The sequence below is a fragment of the Artemia franciscana genome, chromosome 9 (genome assembly GCF_032884065.1).
Source record: "Artemia franciscana chromosome 9, ASM3288406v1, whole genome shotgun sequence".
NCBI lineage: Eukaryota > Metazoa > Arthropoda > Branchiopoda > Anostraca > Artemiidae > Artemia > Artemia franciscana.
This window is the reverse complement of record NC_088871.1, coordinates 19,897,126-19,920,481: the sequence shown is the minus strand read 5'-3', so window position 1 is coordinate 19,920,481 and position 23,356 is coordinate 19,897,126. Positions and strand designations below refer to the sequence as shown.

At 35.8% G+C, this 23,356-nt stretch overlaps 1 protein-coding gene across 1 annotated transcript in view; it reads left to right on the top strand.

Moving 5' to 3' along the window:
• LOC136031115 (fibrillin-2-like) overlaps positions 1 to 23,356 on the top strand; it is a 227,011-nt gene that overhangs the window by 20,780 nt on the left and 182,875 nt on the right. The window contains exons 3-5 of the mRNA XM_065710426.1: positions 10,009 to 10,091; positions 16,064 to 16,261; positions 22,876 to 22,980. Coding sequence (XP_065566498.1) covers positions 10,009 to 10,091; positions 16,064 to 16,261; positions 22,876 to 22,980 — 386 coding nt within the window. The remainder of the gene's footprint in view (positions 1 to 10,008; positions 10,092 to 16,063; positions 16,262 to 22,875; positions 22,981 to 23,356) is intronic.

The window sequence follows — 23,356 nt, the reverse complement described above, 5'->3', positions numbered from 1 at the left end:
TCTGATACGCTGAATCTGATGGTGTGATTTTCGTAAAATTTCGTTAATTTTCCCTATTTTCTAAAATAAGGCAATTTTTCTCAGGCTCGTAACTTTTGATGGGTAAGACTAAACTTGATGAAACTTGTATATTTAAAATCAGTATTAAAATGGGATTCTTTTGATGTAGCTATTGGTATCAATATTCTATTTTTTAGAGTATTGGTTACTATTGAGCCGGGTCGCTCCTTACTATAGTTCGTTATCACGGACTGTTTGATAAGCTTTATTAAGTTTATTCTTACTCATCAGAGGCTATGAGCCTGAGAAAATTTGCCTTATTTTCGAAAAAAGAAGAAATACCCCCTAAAAGTCATAGAATCACAATATAAATCACACCATCAGATTCAGCGTATCAGAGAATCCTACTATAAAGGTCTCAAGCTCCTATCTTAAAAAATGTGGAATTTTTTTTTTTTTGCCGAAGATAGATCATCAATGCGTGGAACTTATCAGCCCAGTGGTCTTAGAGTTTTGTGAGAATGCTCATCCGGATCGAATTTAGAAGTTCTAGTACCCTTTTTAAGTCACCAAACAAATTGGAGGACACCTAGGCCCCCTCCCACGCCCCTTTTTCTCAAAGTCGTCTGATCAAAATTTTGAGATAGCCATTTTGTTCAATATAGTTGAAAGGCCGAATAACTACGCCTTTGGAGATGTCATAAACCCCCACCCCCCGCAACCTCTGGGGAAACGATTTTAAGTTACAAAATTTGTCCATTGTTTACGTATGGTATTGGGGGGGGGGGTAAATTTTCTGCCAGTGGGATTTTCCACGTGGATAATTTTACATAGAGAGGAAAGTTCCAGGGGGTAAATTTCTCAGGGGAAATTTTACGGGGGGAATTTGCCAGAATTCATATGCGAAATTATTCTTATGTCTTGTTTTGCCATTGTCGACTGAACTTTAGGCGTGGAGATGTTAAGGATAATTGTCCGGGGGTACATTTTCATCAGGATTGAGTTGTCTAGGGAATAAATCCATGGAAAGGAGAGATTTTTCCATGGAGTTGTAGCCAGATTTCCCGGCATTGTTTAAAAAACGATCAGGGATTAAATAAAAAAAAAGTTTTTTCAAATAAAGGCAAGAAGCTACATTAAAACTTAAAACGAGTGGAAATTGTCACGTATATGATGGAGTTGCTCCTCCTCAACACCTCACTCTTTACGCTACGGTTTGAATCATGTCCCAATTCTTTAAAAACGACTCCTGAAACACTATGTTCGTTTAATTAGTACAACAAAAAGCTCTTTATAAAGTGCTAAAAAAGACTCTAGTGTAAAGAGTGAGGTGTTTAGGAGGAGCAACCCCCAGATATGCGTAATAATTTCTGTTCGTTTTAAGTTTTAACATTGCTCCCTACTTTCAGTTGAAAAAACTTATTTTTTTGTATTTAATGATATCTAAGCTTGCATAATTAATACATTTAAAGCGCGAGTGAAAGTCGTGTATGAATGGGACAACTAGGATATTTATCTGATAATTAGGACCGCAGCCCGAACACTTAGTTAAAAACAGGATCAGACCCCTTAAGGAGGTGTGACTTCCTTTTGAATGTGTAGTGGTCTTTGGGAACCAATAGATCGTTAATGTTTAATTATTACGGACGTTAAACATCGTCAATTTGCCTAACTAGATTTTCTTATTTATTTTCTTTGTTCACCGTGACAACATCGGCAAAATGTGTTCCTGCCCTTAAAACTTCATAATTCTGAAATATTAGAACATCAGGGTTTTCAGGTAGGAATATACCTAAGATGGGTCCAGGAGGATTTTTGTTATTAGTTATTGCATAATTACGAATAACATTTTCGATAAAGGGGAAGTCCTAGATCTTAGACAAAAAAACTTTACTTAGACCTCCATATCAGAGGGGGGGGGATACGAGTAAAAAAAGAGCCGAAAACAGGTAAATTACAGGAGCAATATTGGAAATGATGGGGAAACCGAGAAAATCTTCGTTGTAGTAAATTCTCCTGAAAAATCGCCCCTTTCCAACACCTTGGCAACATTTAGTGCTTTTCAAGCATGCGATCGTTCCTATGGTTTCTTTTATTGTACGTTTATTCTCCTCGATCAAGAACGATCAATTCAAGCGTCTGCTATAAAAAGCTGGAGGACCGTAAGCCGTCTTCAGTACCGTGAAAAACACCTATTTTCTCGAAAAACGGTCTATTTCATGAAAAATGTATGAACTTGAGTAATTTGGGTTTCATCCCGGTCTCATCGACCTTTTGTCGAGAAAATCTCAGACCAATATGCTTAGGCATTTACTTATATATAGCTATGGTCCTAGGAGACGAGCTCGTCTAGGGTCGTAGGTGCGAAATTTTGATTTCTGACATCTATCTGTAATTATCTGTAACTTACATAAACGAACAATACCACTAAAATTATAGAATAGACAATATCAGTATGTAGTAAGGACATGGATCAGATCTCACGAGATGAGCAGATCCTACTCATGCATACAATGCCCTACATGGAATGTCATAAAGTAATCTTATTGAGCAGGTCCTACCTCTCCTATTGAATATTTTGCCTTTGTAATGATAAGTTACCCTACCTAGTTGCCATTGGACTTCTAGTGAATTTATTCCCCCCCCCCGGTCCTATTTCCACATGGGTGTGTGTTTGTCTGAGGAATCCACCTCGAGCTTCCATTCTAACCCCATTGGGAAGTTTTCTCCTACAAAAACCATCAAAATTAAGACACTTTTTTTAGCATCTGACCCCACCCCTTGGAAATATATTCTAACGTATCTATTGTTTTATTTCAATTTCTTTATGAATGAGGTGAAATTTTGCAGAAGTGAATAATGGGGAAGGGACCAAACCCCAATTGAAATCTTCTTTGAATTGTCAAAGTCTGGGAAGTTTATTTATAAGAAATTACGTTGGCTCCGGACTCAAACAGAGCTATACAATGGGTATAATGCTGTTCATCATCAATCTTTTGGGACATGGGGTCTGTATACCGATTATCCCTTCCCAGTGATTGTTACAGCATTATGTATGGGCTGTTTGTCTGAGGGCGCACAACTCAATTGCAAAGACAATAGAAATAATTTATTATCTCTTGTTATGAAGATGACTTGAAGATGCTATCATTGTGAGTGATGGTGGTATTTATGGGCCTGTATATAAGTATCGGAGTTATTGGATTACATTTTCCGGTTTCGCTCAGTGTCTCACCCCTCATTTAAAAGTTTAGATTTATCCATATCTACGCTGCCTTATGATCCAAAATCAAAACATCGAGTTAAAAAAAAGAAATCTTTGAAGAGACTCTCATTGTCGTTCTAAAGTGGGTTAGACTGGACTTTGACTAGATTGGATAAAAAAGAAGAACAAGTTTTTTCTACTTAAAGTAATGAGCAACATTGGAGACAAGCTAAATAAGCGGTTTTGCTCAGTGTCTCGTCCCTTGTTTAGAAGTTAAGATTTACCCATCTACACTGCCTTGTGATCCAAAATCAAAATATATTGAGTTAAAAAAAATGGACGTTAGACGGCTTCCCGGTGGAATCGGATGTTAGGGGTCCCCGCTGGAATCGTTCATTAGGGTCTGGCGTCTTGAAGGTCTCCATCTAGCGGGCCCTGAAGGTTTCTTAAGAATCAGAAAAACTATTAGGTAAGAACTAAAGAAATCATGAAGTAAAACGTGCTGAAGAAAAAAGTCTTATAAAACGTCTTGGGATGTCTTGGAACGTTTTAAGACCTCTTGAAGAAAAATGTCGTAAAAGGGTCTTGAAACGTCGTGAAAATGTCTTGTTGTAAAATGTCTTGAAACGTCTTGAAAAAACGTAACGAAGAAAAATGTATTAATAATACTCTCTGAGCCTTGGATAGTGGAGTCTAACATTCCCTATTACGGAACATTTGCATAACTATACACACCCTATTACGAAACTGCTTTTTTCCTGGACCTCTAACAATACCTACTACGTAACAACCAAAAGTTAAGAAACCCTATTATGTAGCATATTTTTTTCCTGGGCCCTCTTACAAGTTCTATTACGTAACAATCAAAAGTAAATAAACCCTATTACGTACCAACTTTTTTCCGTGCCCTCCAACAGGTCCTATCACGTAACATGCAAATCCTATTACGTAACACCAAAATTCTACTGTCAAAGAGCATAAATAGAATCTTTTGGGAATGATATTAAGTTTTACTTTTCAGGTCAACTTCAGGATCTATAAAATTAAATTAAAAATTATTGGTTTGTGTCGGGATTAAAAATTGTTGTAAAAGGATTAAAGATTTGTGTAAAAGAAAAAAAAAGAGAAGATATAAAATATTATTTTTTCCATGAAAAAGACGATGTCAATAAAAAACGAATAGAACCTAATTTAAAAAACTTTCTCCACAAGACAGGTTTTTCAAAGAATAGCAAAGAGCTCCATTAAGCCAAGAATGAATAAAGTTAAGTCAAATAATCTTCCAAGCGTAAAACTACCGTAAATCACTATCAACAAATAAAAGAAACTGAAAACGAGCAGAAATTACAATGAATAGCTGAGTCAAACTCAAAACGAGCAAAAATTAACATGAGTAGGGATGATGAGTATCCCATGCCTTCTCAAGACCAAAATACAATTTGCGTTTTACTGAAAACAAAATGCGTTTGAAATGTCTTTTCTTTCGTTCATAAATAAAAAATTTTTATCAAGACCTTAAGGAACAAATGTCAGTATATGTTAATTAAATCGATAATCCAAAAGTCATTTTTTTCAGTAAAGCGCAAACTGTATTCTGGTGGCATAGGGGTTATCAGCCCTACTCATGTTAATGTTTGCTCGTTTTGAGTTTGACTCGGCTATGTATTGTAATTTCTGTTCGTTTTGAGTTTCATTTACTTATTGATAGTGAGTTGTGGTAGTTTTACGGTTGAAAGATCATTTGCTTTAATTTTTTCCTCATTCTTGGCTTGAGGGGAACACTTTACTTTTCTTTGAAAAATTTGTCTTGTGGAAAAAGTTTCTAAATCAATCATTTAAAAAGTGACATTTTGTGACACAAAGAGATATCTAGGGTATTTCATCAAAAAGGATATATTTAAGATACTGAACCGATAGCCATATATGGGTTGCGTGCCTTCTAAAATCATTTTAGCTTGTTTCTTTTAAAAAGCAGTAGACTAATTTATGGCGACAATCAATAGTCTACATCGGAAAGATAAACTATCATGTAACTGGGTTGACTAAGGAAGTGAGACCTCACATTTCAGAAAATATTGGGAATTCACAGTCTATTCGTGACAGGACATAAACTTTTCGCCTTTTAGGAATTTAGTACACAGTAATTACTTAAAATAAGCGAAAAGTCAATTTCTTAACCCCGTCGTCCTACATTTCCCAACACAATTGGATATTTTACGTTCAATTTCCTTTTAACTTTCACACAGATTAAGAGAAGGTTGAAATTTGGAGTTAAAAAACCGCAAATTCTCTTGGTTTTCATTAGTGAAAATTCCATTGTTTATTTTGGAATACTAAGTTCCAAAATAACACATACACTAAAATTTTAATTTTTAAGAGAAAGAGAGCGACCAAAAGAGAGAGAGAGAGAGAGAGAGAGAGAGAGAGAGAGAGAGAGAGAGAGAGAGAGAGAGAGAGAGAGAGAGAGAGAGAGAGAGAGAGAGAGAGAGAGAGAGAGAGAGAGAGAGAGAGAGAGAGAGAGAGAGAGAGAGAGAGAGAGAGAGAGAGAGAGAGAGAGAGAGAGAGAGAGGAGAGAGAGAGAGAGAGAGAGAGAGAGAGAGAGAGAGAGAGAGAGAGAGAGACTCCTGATTATTTGCTTAGTTATTTGTAGACTATTCAGTATTAAAATTACCACCCAGATTAATGTTATCCAATATTTGTTGGGAGATTTTTAAAATAACTTTCGCAGCATACAACGTCGTCAAATTACTTGTCAATTTGTCAAATTACAAATCACTGTTACTTCTGTCTTACATATATATGACACATATTACTGTAATGACTTTTACCCAAAGGGATCTTCGTAAATTTTTGTGCCTGTTCATCTATGCAAATAATATTTCGACTCAGTGACTTTTTAACTACTTTCGTTGTATGCTTATAAAAAGTTGTGTGCAAAAATGCTTTAAGCATAGTGTTTTTTGTTTCGAGTTATTGGTTTCATTAATAAAGGTACTTTTTTCAAACTTGTTAGTTTAAGTTTTAAAACTGATTATGTTGGTGGCATGACAAAAAATTATTCTTTTATGTTCTAATTTATACAAAATAGCATTCGCTTATAAATGCTGCCTACAATGAAAGATTTTTGTATAAAAAGCTAGTATACTTTAAATAGAAAATAATAAAAGCTATTCTTGGACCAGACACTTGCTTTAAATGAAATCTGAGTAAGGATGTGCTAAAAATTGTTCTTGGTCACAACAAGTTCTGATGCTTCTCTTCAAAGTTGTTTTCCTGCTTTAGCTCTTTATTACCATACCATTGAAGTATACTGCTGTAAATACAAAGTGGTTGCATTTTACTCAACCTTTTTCTATTCTACACTGTTTAAGATCTGTGCATTTACTTTCTCAGAATTCTTGACGTACTTTATTATGTTATTCCAGCCTGCTCTAGGGAAATTTCTTTGCCTTTCTACGCTTTAAGGGATACTAGCTAAATGATATCTCGTCAAACGTATGTATTGAAAGGATTTATTCGAATTCATTGTAGCCATATCTTATCATGCACTCTCAGGGTGACCCTGCAGCACCTTCCCGTAAATCTGTGCCCTAACTGTGGTCTATGGATCAAATAGTGGAACAGCACTTCTGTTCCTCTAATTAGTTCTGCTGTAGGACCAGGAAAAAAAACAACTTCTAATCAGCTACCAAACAGCTTGCTTGCTCTCAGCATAACATTTGAACCTTCCCCAAATTTTCTGGTAACTAGAAGGTGATGCAATTCAACCAAAATGATTGCCTTACATTGTACACTTCTCTACTACTATTAATACCACTGACTACTATGATTTACGAGAAAAAGATAATCAAAATCAGTTTTGTGAGGTATCTAGGTCCTGGAAGAAAACCAGTCCTTTATATACCAAATCCAAGCTGTTGAACAGAAACTCTCTTGTAATCTGGGCATCATCAAGGAGTTGAAACATGCATTTCCTCAAAAAACCTTCGTCAACTTTACAATCGACTTCTGAAACCTCACTTGTAGTATTGTGCAATAGTTTTGCAGTCAACTTTCAAATGACGCATAAATCGTGATTCTTGAACACCAAGACTCTCGATTTAAGCTACACAAGCGCTTATTAAAAAAATATTGTAAATGTAACGACTATCTCTCTTTAGTTCACTTTATCCTTTATCATTCTCAACTTGTATTTTTGAGTGTTTTTTAGGGCTACATCTATCACCTTCAAACAATTTGTCTTTGGTGATGTCTGATTAACATTGTGTAAATACGCCATCTGCTTTGACATAGCTTAAGATGAAAATCCAAGGATAATTTAAATTAGTATTAGGCGAAGTTATAGATTTATTTTTTTTTTTCCTTGAATATTAATACATTTTTTTAAGAGATAAGGTGGTTTAACATCCAGGGAGTAAGGATGGAACTCTACCGTTACAATTAATTAATTTAATTTTTTGAAAAGAGACGTGTTTGTGTTGAAGAGTGAAGCGGGAGGAGTAATTCATTCTAGTGAAGAATCTTTTATGTTCATGGTCTCAACGTGTGCTTTGTCTCAGAGGACTGTAATTGAAGCTTATTGATTTCGTATTTATTAATTAAGCCCGAACGAATATTGAACTTATTAATACTTTGACCTACTAGAAACAGGATACTGACAAATAAACCTATATAAAGATTTTGCTTTGGCTTCATTCTGGGAAAACCTCCGAAGATTTAATGTTATCCAGCAACTTGAAAAACTAAACTGAAAATCAGAGTAAACGATTTTTTTTTGTCATATTTTCGTTATTCTTTTATTAATAGACCCTACCCTTCAGAGAAAATTAGTTTTGAAGACACCTTTTGATAAAAATACGATGGAGTCTAAAGTATTCATTCGTAAAAACAAATATTTTAAGATCAAGGCATGCAGTTCCGATAGATGATGAATATGGTAGCAATTTATGACAACAACAATTAACTTACTGCTGATAGATAAACAAAATATCTTCTGATGTTTAGACTTAAAAGTAGCTTCAACAGAGCCATAACTCTGTTTCCAACAACTAAATTACTTTAGAACCCACAGCAGACAGCAACATTTTTTCTAATCCAGTTGATTCTTTTTCTGGTCATAAAATAATAATCTTGGGGATCGGACATCAATTCACACTGCGTGGAGCAGAAACATAAAAGATCACTGAAAGAATCGACGAAAACGAGGATGGTACGAAGTGGAAGCCATGGTTTGCCACCGTCAAAAATCGTTTACATTAGGTGGCACACTTCATGCGTGGCAAAAGTATGCCAAGCGTGGTGCGAAATATGCAATATGTGGTTTTAAGTGGCCCTGCGTATTGGAGGTGTGCCGCACGTGGCGTAACTAGCGAAATCTACATAATCTGGCGGAGAGGGTGACCCCTCAATAGAAGCAAATGTGGTACTGACGAAAGGCAGAGGAAGGCTTAGAGGGAAAGGAAGCACTTCCAAAGGCATAAAGTCGAGATTCCCAATGACAAGAGTCCTTGAATTTTCTTAACACACCCTATGTGATATACTAAAAAAAAAGTTTTTTGAATTAGTTAAAAAGTGGAATTAAACTTTTTTTTTAATGTTGCGAATCCTTGCCTAAGGCTAGTATTTGTTTGTTTGCAATGAATTAAGACTTAACTCTGCGGACAGTTTTTGATCCTTACGACTGGATTACTCTGAATTTACCGTTGTTGATTTGCTTTGAATAGGGGAGGATTTTTTCTGGTTAGGACCTCGAGTTTTTATTTTGTTCTTCTTTTTTTTAATTCTGAATTCCGAAGGAATTTTTCAGAATGTGTGAACCAATGTCGCGAGCTGCAACATTGAAAGATAAATAGTAATCTTCAAACCCTTTTTAGCTATCACGTATGACATTGTATGTCTCTGAGTAGAATTTACCTTAGAAAACAAAATTCGAAACAAGAAAACTCAATTTTTTATTTTAAAAAGTAGTAAAACCTAAGGAGGTAAGCAAGCAAGAAAGCTTTCCTTTGGAAACGTTTTCAATTATTAAAGGTCGTTTAAGGAGAGGGGCAGAGGGGGCACTTGCCCCAGGCTCAAATATTTAGGAGATGTAAAATTTCAAGTAAACAATCTAAAATTATGATTATAACTTCATCAAAATAAAATTTTATTTTTATTAAAATAAAGTGGAGGGCGCAGTTAATAGATGAAAATAATTAATAAATGATAAATTGGTAAAAAGTACATATAATCAAAATTACTATTAATAACTGAATAACAAATTAAAAAGTAAACTACTAATTAATTAATAAACTGAAGATAAATTTGTTAAAGAACGAATTTTTTTATGTAGCCTGGAAACTTTGTAGGATACAGGGGAAGAGCGCTAATCAAGATTTTGTCCCAGGAAAAAGAGATAAAACCGTCATTTTCCTCACAGGGGATTATTAAGACTGAAGAAAAACTCTATTTATACGGCATTCCGAAGGAATTATTTTCTTTTTTTTACATATGACATCTAGGGACAGCAGGTTTAATGCACTGCCTATTATGGATGCTATTGGGTCAAAGTTAGCCTAGCGTGGTTGTCTTTTTTGTTTCCATTTTGTTTTTCGCACGTATTGGTGTTGATAACTTATTCAATATTGTCACGTCGTCTACAAGACGAGTTATTCTCGCTAAATGACCAAACCCAAGAAACTACGATAAGGATCTTCTTTTTGCTAATTTACATTGCTAGGACACCAAGTACCTGCTATGATGAATATTAAGTTTGCGGTTGATGTGATAGTATCAGAGTAATGATTACATAACCTTCATTCCAGACCCAATGTATGCAGGTCAAGATCAAAGAATTATTGCTGTCCTGGTTGGACTATTAAGCCTGGAACAGGACTCTGCATTGTTCGTAAGTAGTTTCAGTTAATTGAGCCTTTCAGAAGCCAACATGATCCAATTTCTTTTGTGAGGCTTTAGCCTCATTGAATTTGTAATTTCAGTTACAAAGATACCCCCTCCCCAAAGAAAAAAAAATCAAAATAAAATTGATACTTTAAATGAGTTTTAAGTATATTTACGAGTATTCCCATACTTGAGCACGAGAGTAAAAACTTATATTTTTCAAACTGTCTATTAAAGTCAAAACCAGCATTGGATTTTCTTTTTTTAGCCGTTTTTTATGCTCTTGATCAGATTGGCCTCTGAACGATTAAATTATAAAATGGTTTGCTAAAATAAACAATTCATATGTAAACCAGTTTATTCTTCTTTTTCTTTTATTTCTTTTAAGGCCGTGATTAAGTGAACTTGAAAACATCGAGCTTCAGAATTGAAGTAAGGTTACCCTTCTGTCTTTTAATTCTCTAGAGATCGTCGATTGTCAAAACTTCAAATAGCACCAATTATCAAGTCTTGTCAAAAGTTTTGATTGACAGCTTCCTTTGGTGAGATGCTTCAGCCAAGAAATAATAATATATTTGACAGTGTCTTGCAAAGCTTGGTTACCGACCAAGGGAGATTAGAAAATGAGCAAAAGAGCACTATCATTCTCAAGTACAAAATGCCCATGTATATGCAACTGTGACGGCATGCATAGAATGCATTTTAAAATTTATTGTTTTTTCCACTTTATTTCCTAGGGATAGGCTATTTAAAATACCTCATTTCATTAATTCGAAACTAAACAGCGAACTTAGTTGAAAGCTTTCTTCGAGGATTCTTAGAAAACCAAAGTTTTCTTACAAATTAAATTAAAAAAAAAAAAAAACTGAAAGTAAGGAGTGACATTAAAACTTAAGACGAACAGAAATTACTTCGTTTATGAAAGGGACTGCTTCCTCATGAACGCCCCGCTCTTTACGCTGAAGTTTTTTACTGTTTTAAAAAATAGAGTTAAGAGGAAGAGTCAGACTTTAGCGTGAAGACCGGGGCATTGATGAAGAGACAGCCGCTTTCATATATGAAGTAATTTCTGTTCGTTTTATGTTTTAATGTCACTCCTTACTTTCAGTTAAAAACACTTGTTTTTATTTAATTTAATTTCTTAACGTTTTTTAATCAATGCATGTTTTGATTTATGCTCTCCACAGATGAATAATTAAAACGAAATTTGGGTATTTATTTTTTTGGCTAAATGGGTTTCTCATAGTTTTGATCAAACGATTTTGAGAAAAAAATAGGAGCGGGGAAGGAGGTATAGTTGCTCTCCGATTATTTGGTTACCTGAAAAGGCAACTAGAACTTTTAATTTCTCACGAATTTTTTTATTAGTAAAATTATTAGTAAAAATAAATTTTACTAGTTAAAGACATACGTAACTTACAAATTAGCTTACGTAAGGAACTTCTGTATTCTCACATTTTTATTACATATATGAGGGGGGCTCATCCCCTCAACAGTACCTCCCTCTTCACACTAGAGCTTAAATTTTGTCCCGATTTCTTAAGAATGACCCCTGAATTACAAAAGCCGTAGAATAAATAGTTGAAATTCAAAAAATACTTTAGCGTAGAGAGCGAGGTATTAGGAGGAGGTGAGCCCCTCATATGCGTAATAATTTCTGTTCCTTTTAAGTTTTAATGCTGCTCCTCACTTTCAGTTGAAAAAACTTTGTCATATTTATTTTTTCATTGTTTTTTTTTTAATAATAGTAGGAAATCCTGCGCTCCCTTCATGGAAATTTTCTTCCTCCATGAAAAGTTTCCCCAGCATATCCCTCTCTTCTCAACCCTGCCCCAGACCAAATGAAAACGCCCCTGAAGACGTCTGTACACTTATAAGGATTTAGTTATAAGGATTTCCGACTACGCTGAATAAAATGGCTATCTCAGAATTTTGATCCGGTTACTTTGGAAAAATAATTAGCGTGGGACGGGGGCCTAGGTGCCCTCCAAGATTTTGGTTACTTAAAAAAGGCACTAGAACTTTTCATTTCCGTTAGAATGAGCCCTTTTGCAGCATTCTAGGGCCACTGGGTTGATACGATCACCCCTGAAAAAAAAAAACAACAAATAAACACGCATCTGTGATCTGCCTTCTGACAAAAAATACAAAATTCCACATTTTTGCAGATAGGAGCTTGAAATTTCTACAGTAGTGTTCTATGACTCTTAGGCAGATCACGGATGCGTGTTTATTTGTTTTTTTTTGTTTTGTTTTTTTTTTCCAGGGGTGATCGTATCCACCAAATTGTCCTAGAATGTTGCGAGAGGGCTCATTCAAACGGAAATAAAAAGTTCTAGTGCCCTTTTTAAGCGACCAAAAAAATTGGAGGGCACCTAGGCCCCCTCCCACGCTAATTATTTTCCCAAAGTCAACGGATCAAAATTCTGAGATAGCCATTTTATTCAACGTAGTCGAAAAACCTTATAACTATGTCTTTGGAGACGACTTACTCCTCCATAGTCTCCGTGGGAGGGGTTACAAGTTAAAAACTTTGACCAGTGCTTACATATAGTAATGGTTATTGGGAAGTGTACAGGTGTTTTCAGGAGAATTTTTTGGTCGGGGAGAGGGGTCGAAAAGAGGGGGATATACTGGGGGAACTTTCCATCGAGGACTTGGTCATGGGGGAAGAAAATTTCCATGAAGGGAGCGCAGGATTTACTAACATTATTAAAAAAAACAATGAAAAAATATATATGAAAAAGTTTTTTTTCAGCTGGAAGTAAGGAGCAGCATCAAAACTTAAAACGAACAGAAATTATTACCCATATGAGGGGCTCACCTCCTCCTAATACCTCGCTCTTTACGCTAAAGTATTTTTAGTAATGTCAACTATTTATTCTACGGCTTTTGTGATTCAGGGGTCATTCTTAATTAATTGCGCCAAAATTTAACATTTAGTGTAAAGAGAGAGGTACTGACGACGGGGTGAACCCTCTCATATGTGTAATAAAAATATGAGAATAAAAAATTCTTCACGTAAGCTAGTTTATAAGTTACGTATATCTTTTACTTATAAAACCATTCGTAATAAATTAAATTTCTAGTTGCCTTTTTTTATTAACCAAAAAATTGGAGGGCAACTAGGCTTCCTCCCCCGCTCTTTTTCCCCAAAATCATTCGATCAAAATTATGAGTAAGCCATTCAGCAAAAAAAAAAAAAAAATTCATATTTTGTTTCAATTATTACTCTGCGGAGAGCCAAAATCAAAACATGTATTTATTCAAAAACATTCAGAAATTAAATAAAAAAAAAAGTTTTTTCAACTGAAAGTAAGGAGCGACATTAAAACTTAAAACGGACACAAATTACTTCTTATATAAAAGGGGCTGCCTCCTCATCAACGCCCCGCTCTTTACGATAAAGTTTTTTACTGTTTTAAAAAGAAGAGTTGGGAGAAAGAGTCAAACTTTAGCGTAAAGAGCGGGGCGTTGATGAAGAAGCAGCCCCTTTTATATACGAAGTAATTTCTGTTCGTTTTAAGTTTTAATGTCGCTCCTTACTTTCAGTTGAAAAAACTTGTTTTTTTATTTAATATATTTAAAATCAGCATTAAAATGCGATTCTTTTGATGTAGCTATTGGTACCAAAATTCCATTTTTTAGAGTTTCGGTTACTATTGAGCCGGGTCGCTCTTTACTACAGTTCGTTACTACGAACTGTTTGATAAAGTTGGAGGACAAGCAATATAAACAAAGGTATTTTATTTCAAATGACAATACAATTAAGTATGTAACTACAAAGAAGGATAGAATGTAAGGAAAATGAATTTTCCTGTTACCGGTACTAGACGATTAATCTTATAAGTACGGCTCTTGTATTGGAACCCCCTGTGGAACTTTGGGATCAAAGCATCAATGAAGAATCCTTTCAGCTTGGGAAAAATCTTTTCGGTCCAAAAGCCTGGATTGCGGTCTATCTTTTCAATGTAGAAGTCTTTCTGGGTAAAAATCATGAAAAAGCAAGTATATAGCTGAGCACATTCAAGCTGACTGATTGTACTTGGTAAAAGTAGTCGTGGCCTCGTTTGGGGTTGACCAGTCCATTCTTTCCAACTTCCATGCAATACTCCGCCTTAGACTCTTTTCGGTTCTTTATCCACTAGCCTATCCCCAAATTTCTCGCAGTTTCGCAGTTCCATACCTCGCTTTGATTTAATTTTCCCCATGATTTCGGCTTTGTGTGCATAACTTTCCTGAAGGCTCCTGACTATTTCTCATTTCTATGTTTCTTCATTGCATTGAAATAATTTATGAAAATTTCACACTATTAACAAGCAGCTGATTATTCCAGCTTGTCATTTTCGTCTCTAGGGGTTATTATCGGCGATCTGAAACGATTCTTTATGGCAACCGACTTGTAAAAATTTCAGGTAGCTGAAAATATTCTAGGGGACTGTTAGAAAACAGGAAAATACATCAAAAAATGGTTCCAATCATCTTATAGGTTATTGTCTTCTGCACATGATAGTACCAATTTTGTTCCAAAAGCAATATCCTTCATAGAGTACACTTGTGAAAAATACCTAGACATTTTCTAAGATTTCTAAGCAATTAGAGGAAATAGAACAAAATCCTTTCAAACATTTTGTAGCATCTTCAAGAAGCTATGGCCTGATATTAAAAGCGGCATCTTCCGCCAATGAATACTTGAGTACTTTTTAAATATAAATTTTCAATTTAACATGGGATTTTCGAGTTCCATCAGTTCACTTAATCACCCCCTTAAGAAGAAAATTTGCCTTATGTGATCTTCGTGTTTTGTTGAAGCTCTTATCATGATCGTCGTGTACACATGAGTCGTTAATATGCAAAAATAATTCTTTTCTACTTTGAATTCCTCCTTTTACACCGAATATATAAGCGATTGTAGTAACTATTTCAGAATTGAAGGGAGGTTTGGAGGGCCAATCTATAGTTGCCCCCCTCTTCTAAGATGGTTTGGCCCTTTTCAAACTGGTCATTTTTATTATGTTATTTTTCCTTATATTTCTGATAATATTTTTTCTTTGCATACGTAAGTGTCAAGTTTGTACTTCTCCCCTTCATTCAGAAGGACGGTTCGTACTTACCGGTTATATAGTAAACACTCAGGAAGTCAAGTTTGACTAATGCTAATGAAATAAAAAAAATTTGATGAAAATGTAATAGTTTAGAAACAAATTTGGGCTATATATTTGAACGTTAGGGAGGGGGAAGGGTAAACCATAGCATATTTTATACTAACCAAACCAAAATACCCACTAAATACTTAAATAAGATATAACTACAATTTATTTTCCAACAAGCCAAAGCTAATTGTGTGGTATAAAGAAATTGCTTGACCAGTTTCTTATGTCATGTCCGCATCATCTGCGATCGAAATTCTATAGTGTTTATTATATAACCAATAAGTACCGGATGGGTTACCACTGTTTTTCAGCCTCTGGTGCACGAATTAGTGTTAGTCTCTGCAAATTTTGGCGATATAGTAAGGAAAATCTCGTCTACCATAAAAGTTTTTATTTCCATGTTCACCATTGTAAAAAAATGAAGAACACTCGCTTTGAATTGGGCAGGTATAAAAGAGTTTACTTATTAAGGGGATATAATAGGTGCTTAAGGAGATTATAAAGTTAGAATAGGTGAAGTATCGTGGAAATCATAAGAATCTTGGGGTTCCCTGGAGGGCATGGGCAGCAAGGTTCATCCCCTTGTGTGCGGTTTTTGCTTAAGAAAGTAACTCTAACAAGATTCCTGCACGATTTATTGAAAGAAATTACAATGCATAAACAGCAGATACACATTTGTTACAATATTGTCGCCTCCAATATACCAAGTGTATTTACTAGCTTATTATGTTTCTTGCGTACATCATCACCCATATTTGCACTTTAACCATAACTTGTCAAAATATTTACTTATCCTGCTAAATGTTAACTATGTCATCCTTCACAGCTATTTGCGTAAGAAGCTGCGGCACCGGAAGATGTGCCAAGCCAAATATATGTTTATGTGAAGGCTCTACATGGGGAACGACTTGTGGAGGAAGTGGACGAGGAAACTACGGCGGCTCACGAGGTGACTACAGTGGTGGCAGAGGAGACATACCTGGAGGCTACAATGGCGGGTCCAATGGTATTAGGGGACCGCAAGGTAGTCTTTTATTTATTTTCTCTCTTTTTGTCAATTGTCTTAAGATTGTTATGCATCAAATATTGCATTTTTCAAAGTTGTAAACAACATTAGCCTATGTTGTACAGCAGTGTTATAAAATAGCAGAAACATAGTGGTGTAGTCACGGTAATTAGGGAACCAATTTTGTGGCTCAAACCACATACATGTGTATCATGTTTTGGGGGCTGGGGAGCTTTTCATTACCTCAAAAACAGGCGAGTTGTGTGAAAGATGCTGGGAAATATTTAGAAATCGTGAGAATCTAGGCATTTCGTTGTGGAGCTGTCAAGATGGATTATTAACCATACCCATTTCAGTGTCTGATTGATATCCCCCTTCATGTAAAAACGAAAAAAATACGGTACTTGTTAATAATAAGGGACGCACCCAAGAAGTAAAGTTAGGTTAATCTTAACGAAATATAACCTTTAGTTTATATAATAATATAATTTGGGGCGTATATTTGCAAATTAGAGGTGGGGGTGGGGGTAAAATAATCTAACCAAATTACCCCCCCCCCCCCTAACGCGCAAATATATAGCCCAAATTATACAAGCCCGATGCATTGCAATCCATCATCCGTCACTTGTTTTCATAGCTACGGAACCGGTTTTCTGAGATGTAACCTAAGCGTATTTTTTTAATGTGTTCGTTATTATTAACAAGTACCGAAAATATATTCATGTTACACCGCTAAATTGTACTAAATTCTAGCTACACCACTGTTGAAAGTTAAACCTATAGTTAGAATAATAATGGTCTTTTTAGAAAACAAGAAGAAAGTGTAATTCCCTTTTTCTATTTATGTATGCTTACACATACACCTTTTTAGATCTACTGCTAGGTGTACTCCTGATCCAACTGAGATTCTTCACTTTTGAATCCTTGAAAAACGAAGACTTTACATGCACCTCCCCCAACACACACACAGGAATTTTTAACTTTCTAGTGTATCAAGTAAAAATATACGAAGTTAAGAACTCAGAATTTCAATGTGATTGAATTGACTTTGACACCGGGACTAAATTCCAAGGTTCAAAAGATCTAGAAATATTTATTTTATGACGTGAAAAAGTGACATTAGTTTTTGAAACAACCTTTTTCCATGATTTTTAACCGTTTCTATGGCTCATCGCCATTTGGCGTCCCTTATCACCATTCTACTTAGAATGATGTAAAATGTTATCTGAGTATCGGAAATCTTAAGTGTTTGGGAAAGATGATGTCATAGATATGTGTGAACTCAAAAGATAATCTTTTCCATGTGAATTTTCCCCTCTGCCAGTCTCTATGATTAAGGTTTATCTGAGCCAAGACAGCATGACACTCCAAGTGATGAAATAATGAAAGGTGTCATTGAGTGACAAGAGTGACCTTAATTCATCCCTTGAAATCAATAAGCATGCTGAATGATTGAAACCAGCGATTCCTCGTGTCAATTGGCCCTAGAAATGAATCTTCTTAAAACCAGCGCTATATTTTGAAAGATCCGGAACACCAACATTCGCTGACATGGCAACAGAATTGTACTTCAAAGCAAGGGACATTATTCGTATTTTCAAAAAAAATGACTTAGAGAGAGAAAGAAGGGGGGGAGCGAGAGAGAGAGAGAGAGAGATGGGGGGAGAGAGAGAGAGAGATATTGATTTAACAATAAAAACACTAAACAGAATAATAACAAGACAGGAAAAGATACAATAAATAATACAGATTTTAATTAACAACTCTGGCCCTAGAAACCTCAACGAGGTCTGTTTTGGGATCAATTCTCATTACAATTTTATTTTCATATTTTAAATATGCATAACTTTACTAACCTTAATTAATAATAGTTAACCAGTTAAATACACACACCTACATTATATAACTGGAGAGTAATAGGGATCAATCTTCATTATAATTTTATTTTTAAATCTTAAATATGCATAATCTTGGTATCCTTAATTTATAATAGTTAACCAGTTAAATACACACACAAAAACACTCATTTACACCTTGAACATCTACATTATATAACTGGAGAGTAATTCCTTTACGGATACATACTAAAACAAAGTCCTTTGACTAGAAAAACAAACTCAGATAATTCCTTAATATGTTTAGTATCTTTGAGCACATCTAAAGATCTAACCAACATATAGAGCTGTGTTTTCAGGCACCAGGTTCCAACACGGGTTTAAACCCACCTCTGCACCGGTCGTTTTCAGATGTCTGGGTTCTACACGAGTCTGCTATCAACCGTTTTAGCCTTCGTATTTTCTATCGTGTCCAAACCCGGGTTTCTTAAATCTGGGACCTGCTTTAGTACCACGTTCAAACATGGGGTTAACAGTAATTGGCACTAGAGTTTTAAAATGAACTACAAACCCGAGTTTACAGTTAGTGAATTTTGCTCATTAGGATCTGTCGTTCAATTTTTGTGGCCTTTGCCATTGTGCTGAAAACTATCCATAAATTCAATCTTTCACAATATGACCAAAATATGCATCTCTTAAAGATACGGTTGAAATGCAATAATTGAAAAAGCTTATAAAATTTGAATTATCTTTATGGATAACATCAAAAATCAATAAAAATCTGAAGCATAACTAACGAACAAATATCTTGGTACTTCTTGATCTGATTTCTTTTCTTCTTAAACATCAAAGTTATTGGAGTCTGCATCGGTTTAAAAGTTAAAATTATAATTTTTTTTAAATTCTTGCCTGTAATTCTTTAATTCAGCAGAGCGGCTTCCAACCCTGTTCTTCTGTGGTAAAACCCGCATTTTAAAAACACTTGTTGCACTACACGAGTCCAACCCATGTTTGGACCCGCGGTGTCTGAAAACGCGGCTAAGGTCCAACTCCAGCATGCCTAACCCCTGGTTCCCACTGCTGCGATTTCGCGCAAAATCCTGCGACCTGCGACAAGTGGCACAAATCTTGCGACAAGCGACGCAAAACTATCCGTTTTGCTGTAATGTCGGATATGTTGAATAATTTCAACTCATACGACAAATCGCATGCGTTGTTCTGATCTGACAAATAAAATCATAATCAAAGTCATGGAGCTGATTGAAAAGCTAATTTTGGCTAATTGTGTTGCGACAGCAACACTTTGGTTTTGTCCCGTTTTTTTTTTTCCTATGCCGCCGATCTCGGCTTATTCCTGGAAACTGGTAAGGGTGTAACCTGTGTGGTTTTTACGGAAAGTGTGGACCTTAGGCCGGATTGATGACTATGGCATTACATTTTGGAAAGCTCCGCAGAACTCTTGCCTGGGGCCAAAAAGGATGGTTTTTACTTGTCCACGAGCCAGAGACTATGGTGTGCGAAGTGAAGTGGAGTTATATAGCCTATGTCAGAGAGGAGTATCTGAAGTTGTGTAGCCTCTTTCAAATTGAAGATGGACTAAAATCTATAAGTGTTAAATATATGTGGCAGTTACCCGGCCCCACAGCTAATATATCTTCTTTGAGTGATAAATAGAAAAATTTACAGAAGACAGATAGAATTTTTTTCGACGGCAATCGATAGATCTAGATGAGCTGATAAAAGTATATGACATCCATTTTTGGGTACAAAAATTTCTTCTTGAGGTATACCAGTTTGAATGTTTCAAGGGGTTGACAACTTGAGTAGTAAGGTACACACTGAAACGAAATCTAGGCCGATACAAATTATGAGACATATAGAGGACTTGTGAGCAACAGTCGGCTGTTAGGTAATAATCACCTTCGGCAATGAGGGGTTAGCAACCTTTGTTAGTTGGTGTATCTATTTTTTGTTTCCAGTGTATTTGATGTTAAAACCAATTTGGTTCCAGTGGAAAGACATGTAGGAGACTTGTAAGTAATAATCTGCTGTTAGGCTACAGTCAACTTCAGTGATGAGGGGTTTGCAACTATGCTAGTTGGTGTACCCATTTATTTGTTTCCGGTGAACTTGATGCCTATCACGTGAGAGGGACTTGTAAGTCAGAATCTGTTCGCTTTGGGCTAGAAATTTGTGCAAATTGGTGCACATTGTTTTCGAACTCTTTAGATATGTCAAACGATAACGATATCGTACAAACGATGAGGTAACGTAAAACAATGAGGTAGTTTCGTAATAATTAGTGTCACCTATGGTATTTTAATCCTGAACAGTTACGGATAGCTTTATAATATCAACTAAATTATATAAGATATTGTTCCAAGTTTTCATCCGTCACGATGTCTACGATTGAAAATGATAAAGTTCAACTGGCTGCAAAGTCAATTTAGTCCCTTCTTTCGATACTATTTTGTTGTTGTTCTTTCAACGCTGAGGAATAGCCTTTGATCATGTGATTACTGATCGATAGTGAAGAAATAAAACCAAAATGTTGCTCTCGCAACACTTTAGTCGGCGAAGCTGGACAAAGGTTGCTGCAACACTTCACGTTGCTCGGGCAATGTAGGTCTAGTTTGAATTCTTCTAGAGTTTGTTGCAGCGACGTAAATGTCTGCTTTTCTTTGTGAACCTCCATCCGATTCTGTCGTACGTCTGTTCCACCAGAAAATAAAATTGTGTTGGGATTGACGCAGCATTGGAACCAGGGGTAAAAGAAAAGGTGGATGGCATCGACGGATCAAAGGATGTTTGGACATTCCGATCTTGCCTAGTTGAATAGTTATGAAAGCATATGTAGCGTATTGAATTTTCGGTCCTGCCGAAGATTATAAATGCCTCAAAAAGATATGGTGTCATGGGAAATCCCCTTGCTAAAAAAAAGTAGGCTATTGAGATGGGTGCATAATTTCGTCGACGATAGGCTACCGTCTTTCCCTTTATAATTATAATAAAAGGAAAATATATAATAATTCTAAAAAATTTTAAGACAGTGTAAAGATGCTGAAAAAATGTATACATTAAAAAAAACCTGAATATTTGATCATCACTTTCGGAATTCTTTATCCACAGAAAAGGAGGAAAACTGGACTAGACAGTTAGTTACGGTAATTGTGGAATATCAAAATAAAAAAGGAAGAGCCTTCACAGTTAAAACAGGGTTGCCAACTGGACACATTTACTGTCAAAAGCACACATTACAATGTGTGTAGTGTATTAGTACTTGAATCACCCCGTGGGTGTTTTAGTACTTGAATTTTTCAAGACTCTGCTTCCCGATAAATAATGGACCCTAATTTCTGCGATAGTTTAGAAAAGGAGCTTCTTTCTGCCAGGGACAATAAGAGCAGGCTCCTCTTGCACGTTTTTGGTGTTCCAAACAATTTTTGTTTTCAAATCTAATAAGGCGCTCCTTTGGAGTAGAATCATATATTACAGCTCCGTAAACAAACCCTCAGTGATCACGAATGGAAAGAGTTAGATAATGTCTATATAGAAATTTTGGTGAAAAGTAGGCTCAGGCCTATGGCCCCTTTCTGGATAGTCTAATTATTTAGATTGAAATTCTTTTGTATATCTCTGATTTTACAAGATAAAGCAAGCCTATCTTTCTACTAAAATGCGTATGCGTAACCTTTGTTTTAAATGGATTTTTCCATAATCTGGCGTCCTTGCTTCTGAGGTTGCACGGATCATGTTGCAATTTCAAAGAAAGTTATCATTCTAACTTAATCTCACAACCGTCCTGATTAAAACCGCCGTTTTCGATATTTCGATCCCATGGCACATGGTTATGTGACGCATCCGGGGGTACAAAGGACGTTGAACGGCGAGATGTTTGCCCTCTGGTTGATTTTGTCCTCTACAAAAGACGCCGGAATTTCTAATTCGTGTCGATTGTACCATTCCCAACTTTCTTGGACTGTCCTATGTATTTAGGCTGGTAAAAAGCATACACAGGAAACTTGTCGCTCTTTACCAAGTCAACGCTCTTTGAACAGGATTTTTCATTTTGCTTTCTGCCATATATCTTTTTGTCAGATGCTATCAATAACCCCCTAATAAAGACGACCGAGTGAGGTGTATTACTCAGGCAGAGTAGGTTAATTTTCTGTTACTAGCTTGTTGTATTATTAATTTATTAGTTTTTTATTTTTACTGTTATAATGGAGACCCTTAAATGTACAGCTTATAACCTATAAGTCGACCTTTCATTGCTACGTAGATGCTTGTCTTTCAAAATGACCCCAGGTTTGAAAGAGGCGACGTTCTGGTTCTGATGGGACAATGCCAGATCCATGTCACTTTTATCTAATAACTACTTCATCTAGGTGTATACTAGATTCTGACAGTTGTGCATTAAATTAGGTATATATTGCCGTACTTTACCTTGAAACCTATTAATTAGAAGCTTCCAGGCGCTGAGAGAGGTGAGTTGCCTACACGTTTGCAAAGGGTGAGGAGAGGATTCTAGATCCTTGCCATCATGCCAAAATATAGAGATGTACACGATTTTCTAGATTGGTATTTTGTCTTAACCCCTATCGTTTTCTTTTCAATTTTTGACCCCCCCACCCCAAAAAATCTGTGTATACCCTCCTGTACGTCAACACTAACTCTATAAAGTTTTGTATCCGCATGCACGTTTGCAGTTTCACCATCCTTAAGTGGACCCGGTAAGCTCTTAATTAAATCCCCTTTTATCCTATATAAATTTTAATATATTTTTTTTTCATTTAGAACTGTTGGAAGCGCAGTGTCGTGCTACATGCTCTAATGGTGGAAGGTGTATCAATGGAAAGTGTGTTTGTAAACCAGGCTATACTGGAGAAAACTGTGCTGAGGGTAAGGATCACTTTTTTAAATGTATAATCCAATGAAGACATAGGTAGAGCTTTCCTCCCCTTGGGTGACCATACATTGTGAAGTGTTGTTATAGATGAAATATTTAAAACTTCTCCGAAGAAAAAGAATATGGAAAAAAAAATCTTGGAAGGTTGCCCCTCCACAGGGAAAGAATTTTGTGGGTAATCTAGATCATATTCACTAGCTTAGATACAACGACTTGAAACAGATTTGTCTGGACAATGCAGGGTTTTGGTGGAATTTATTTTCTTTTCATATTAATAACAACTTGACATAAAATGAGTTGAACTTCTCCTACGATGTCATGTTAGTCTAAAAGTCGTATTAAGCCTTATCCATGCCTTTGTTTCCTCCT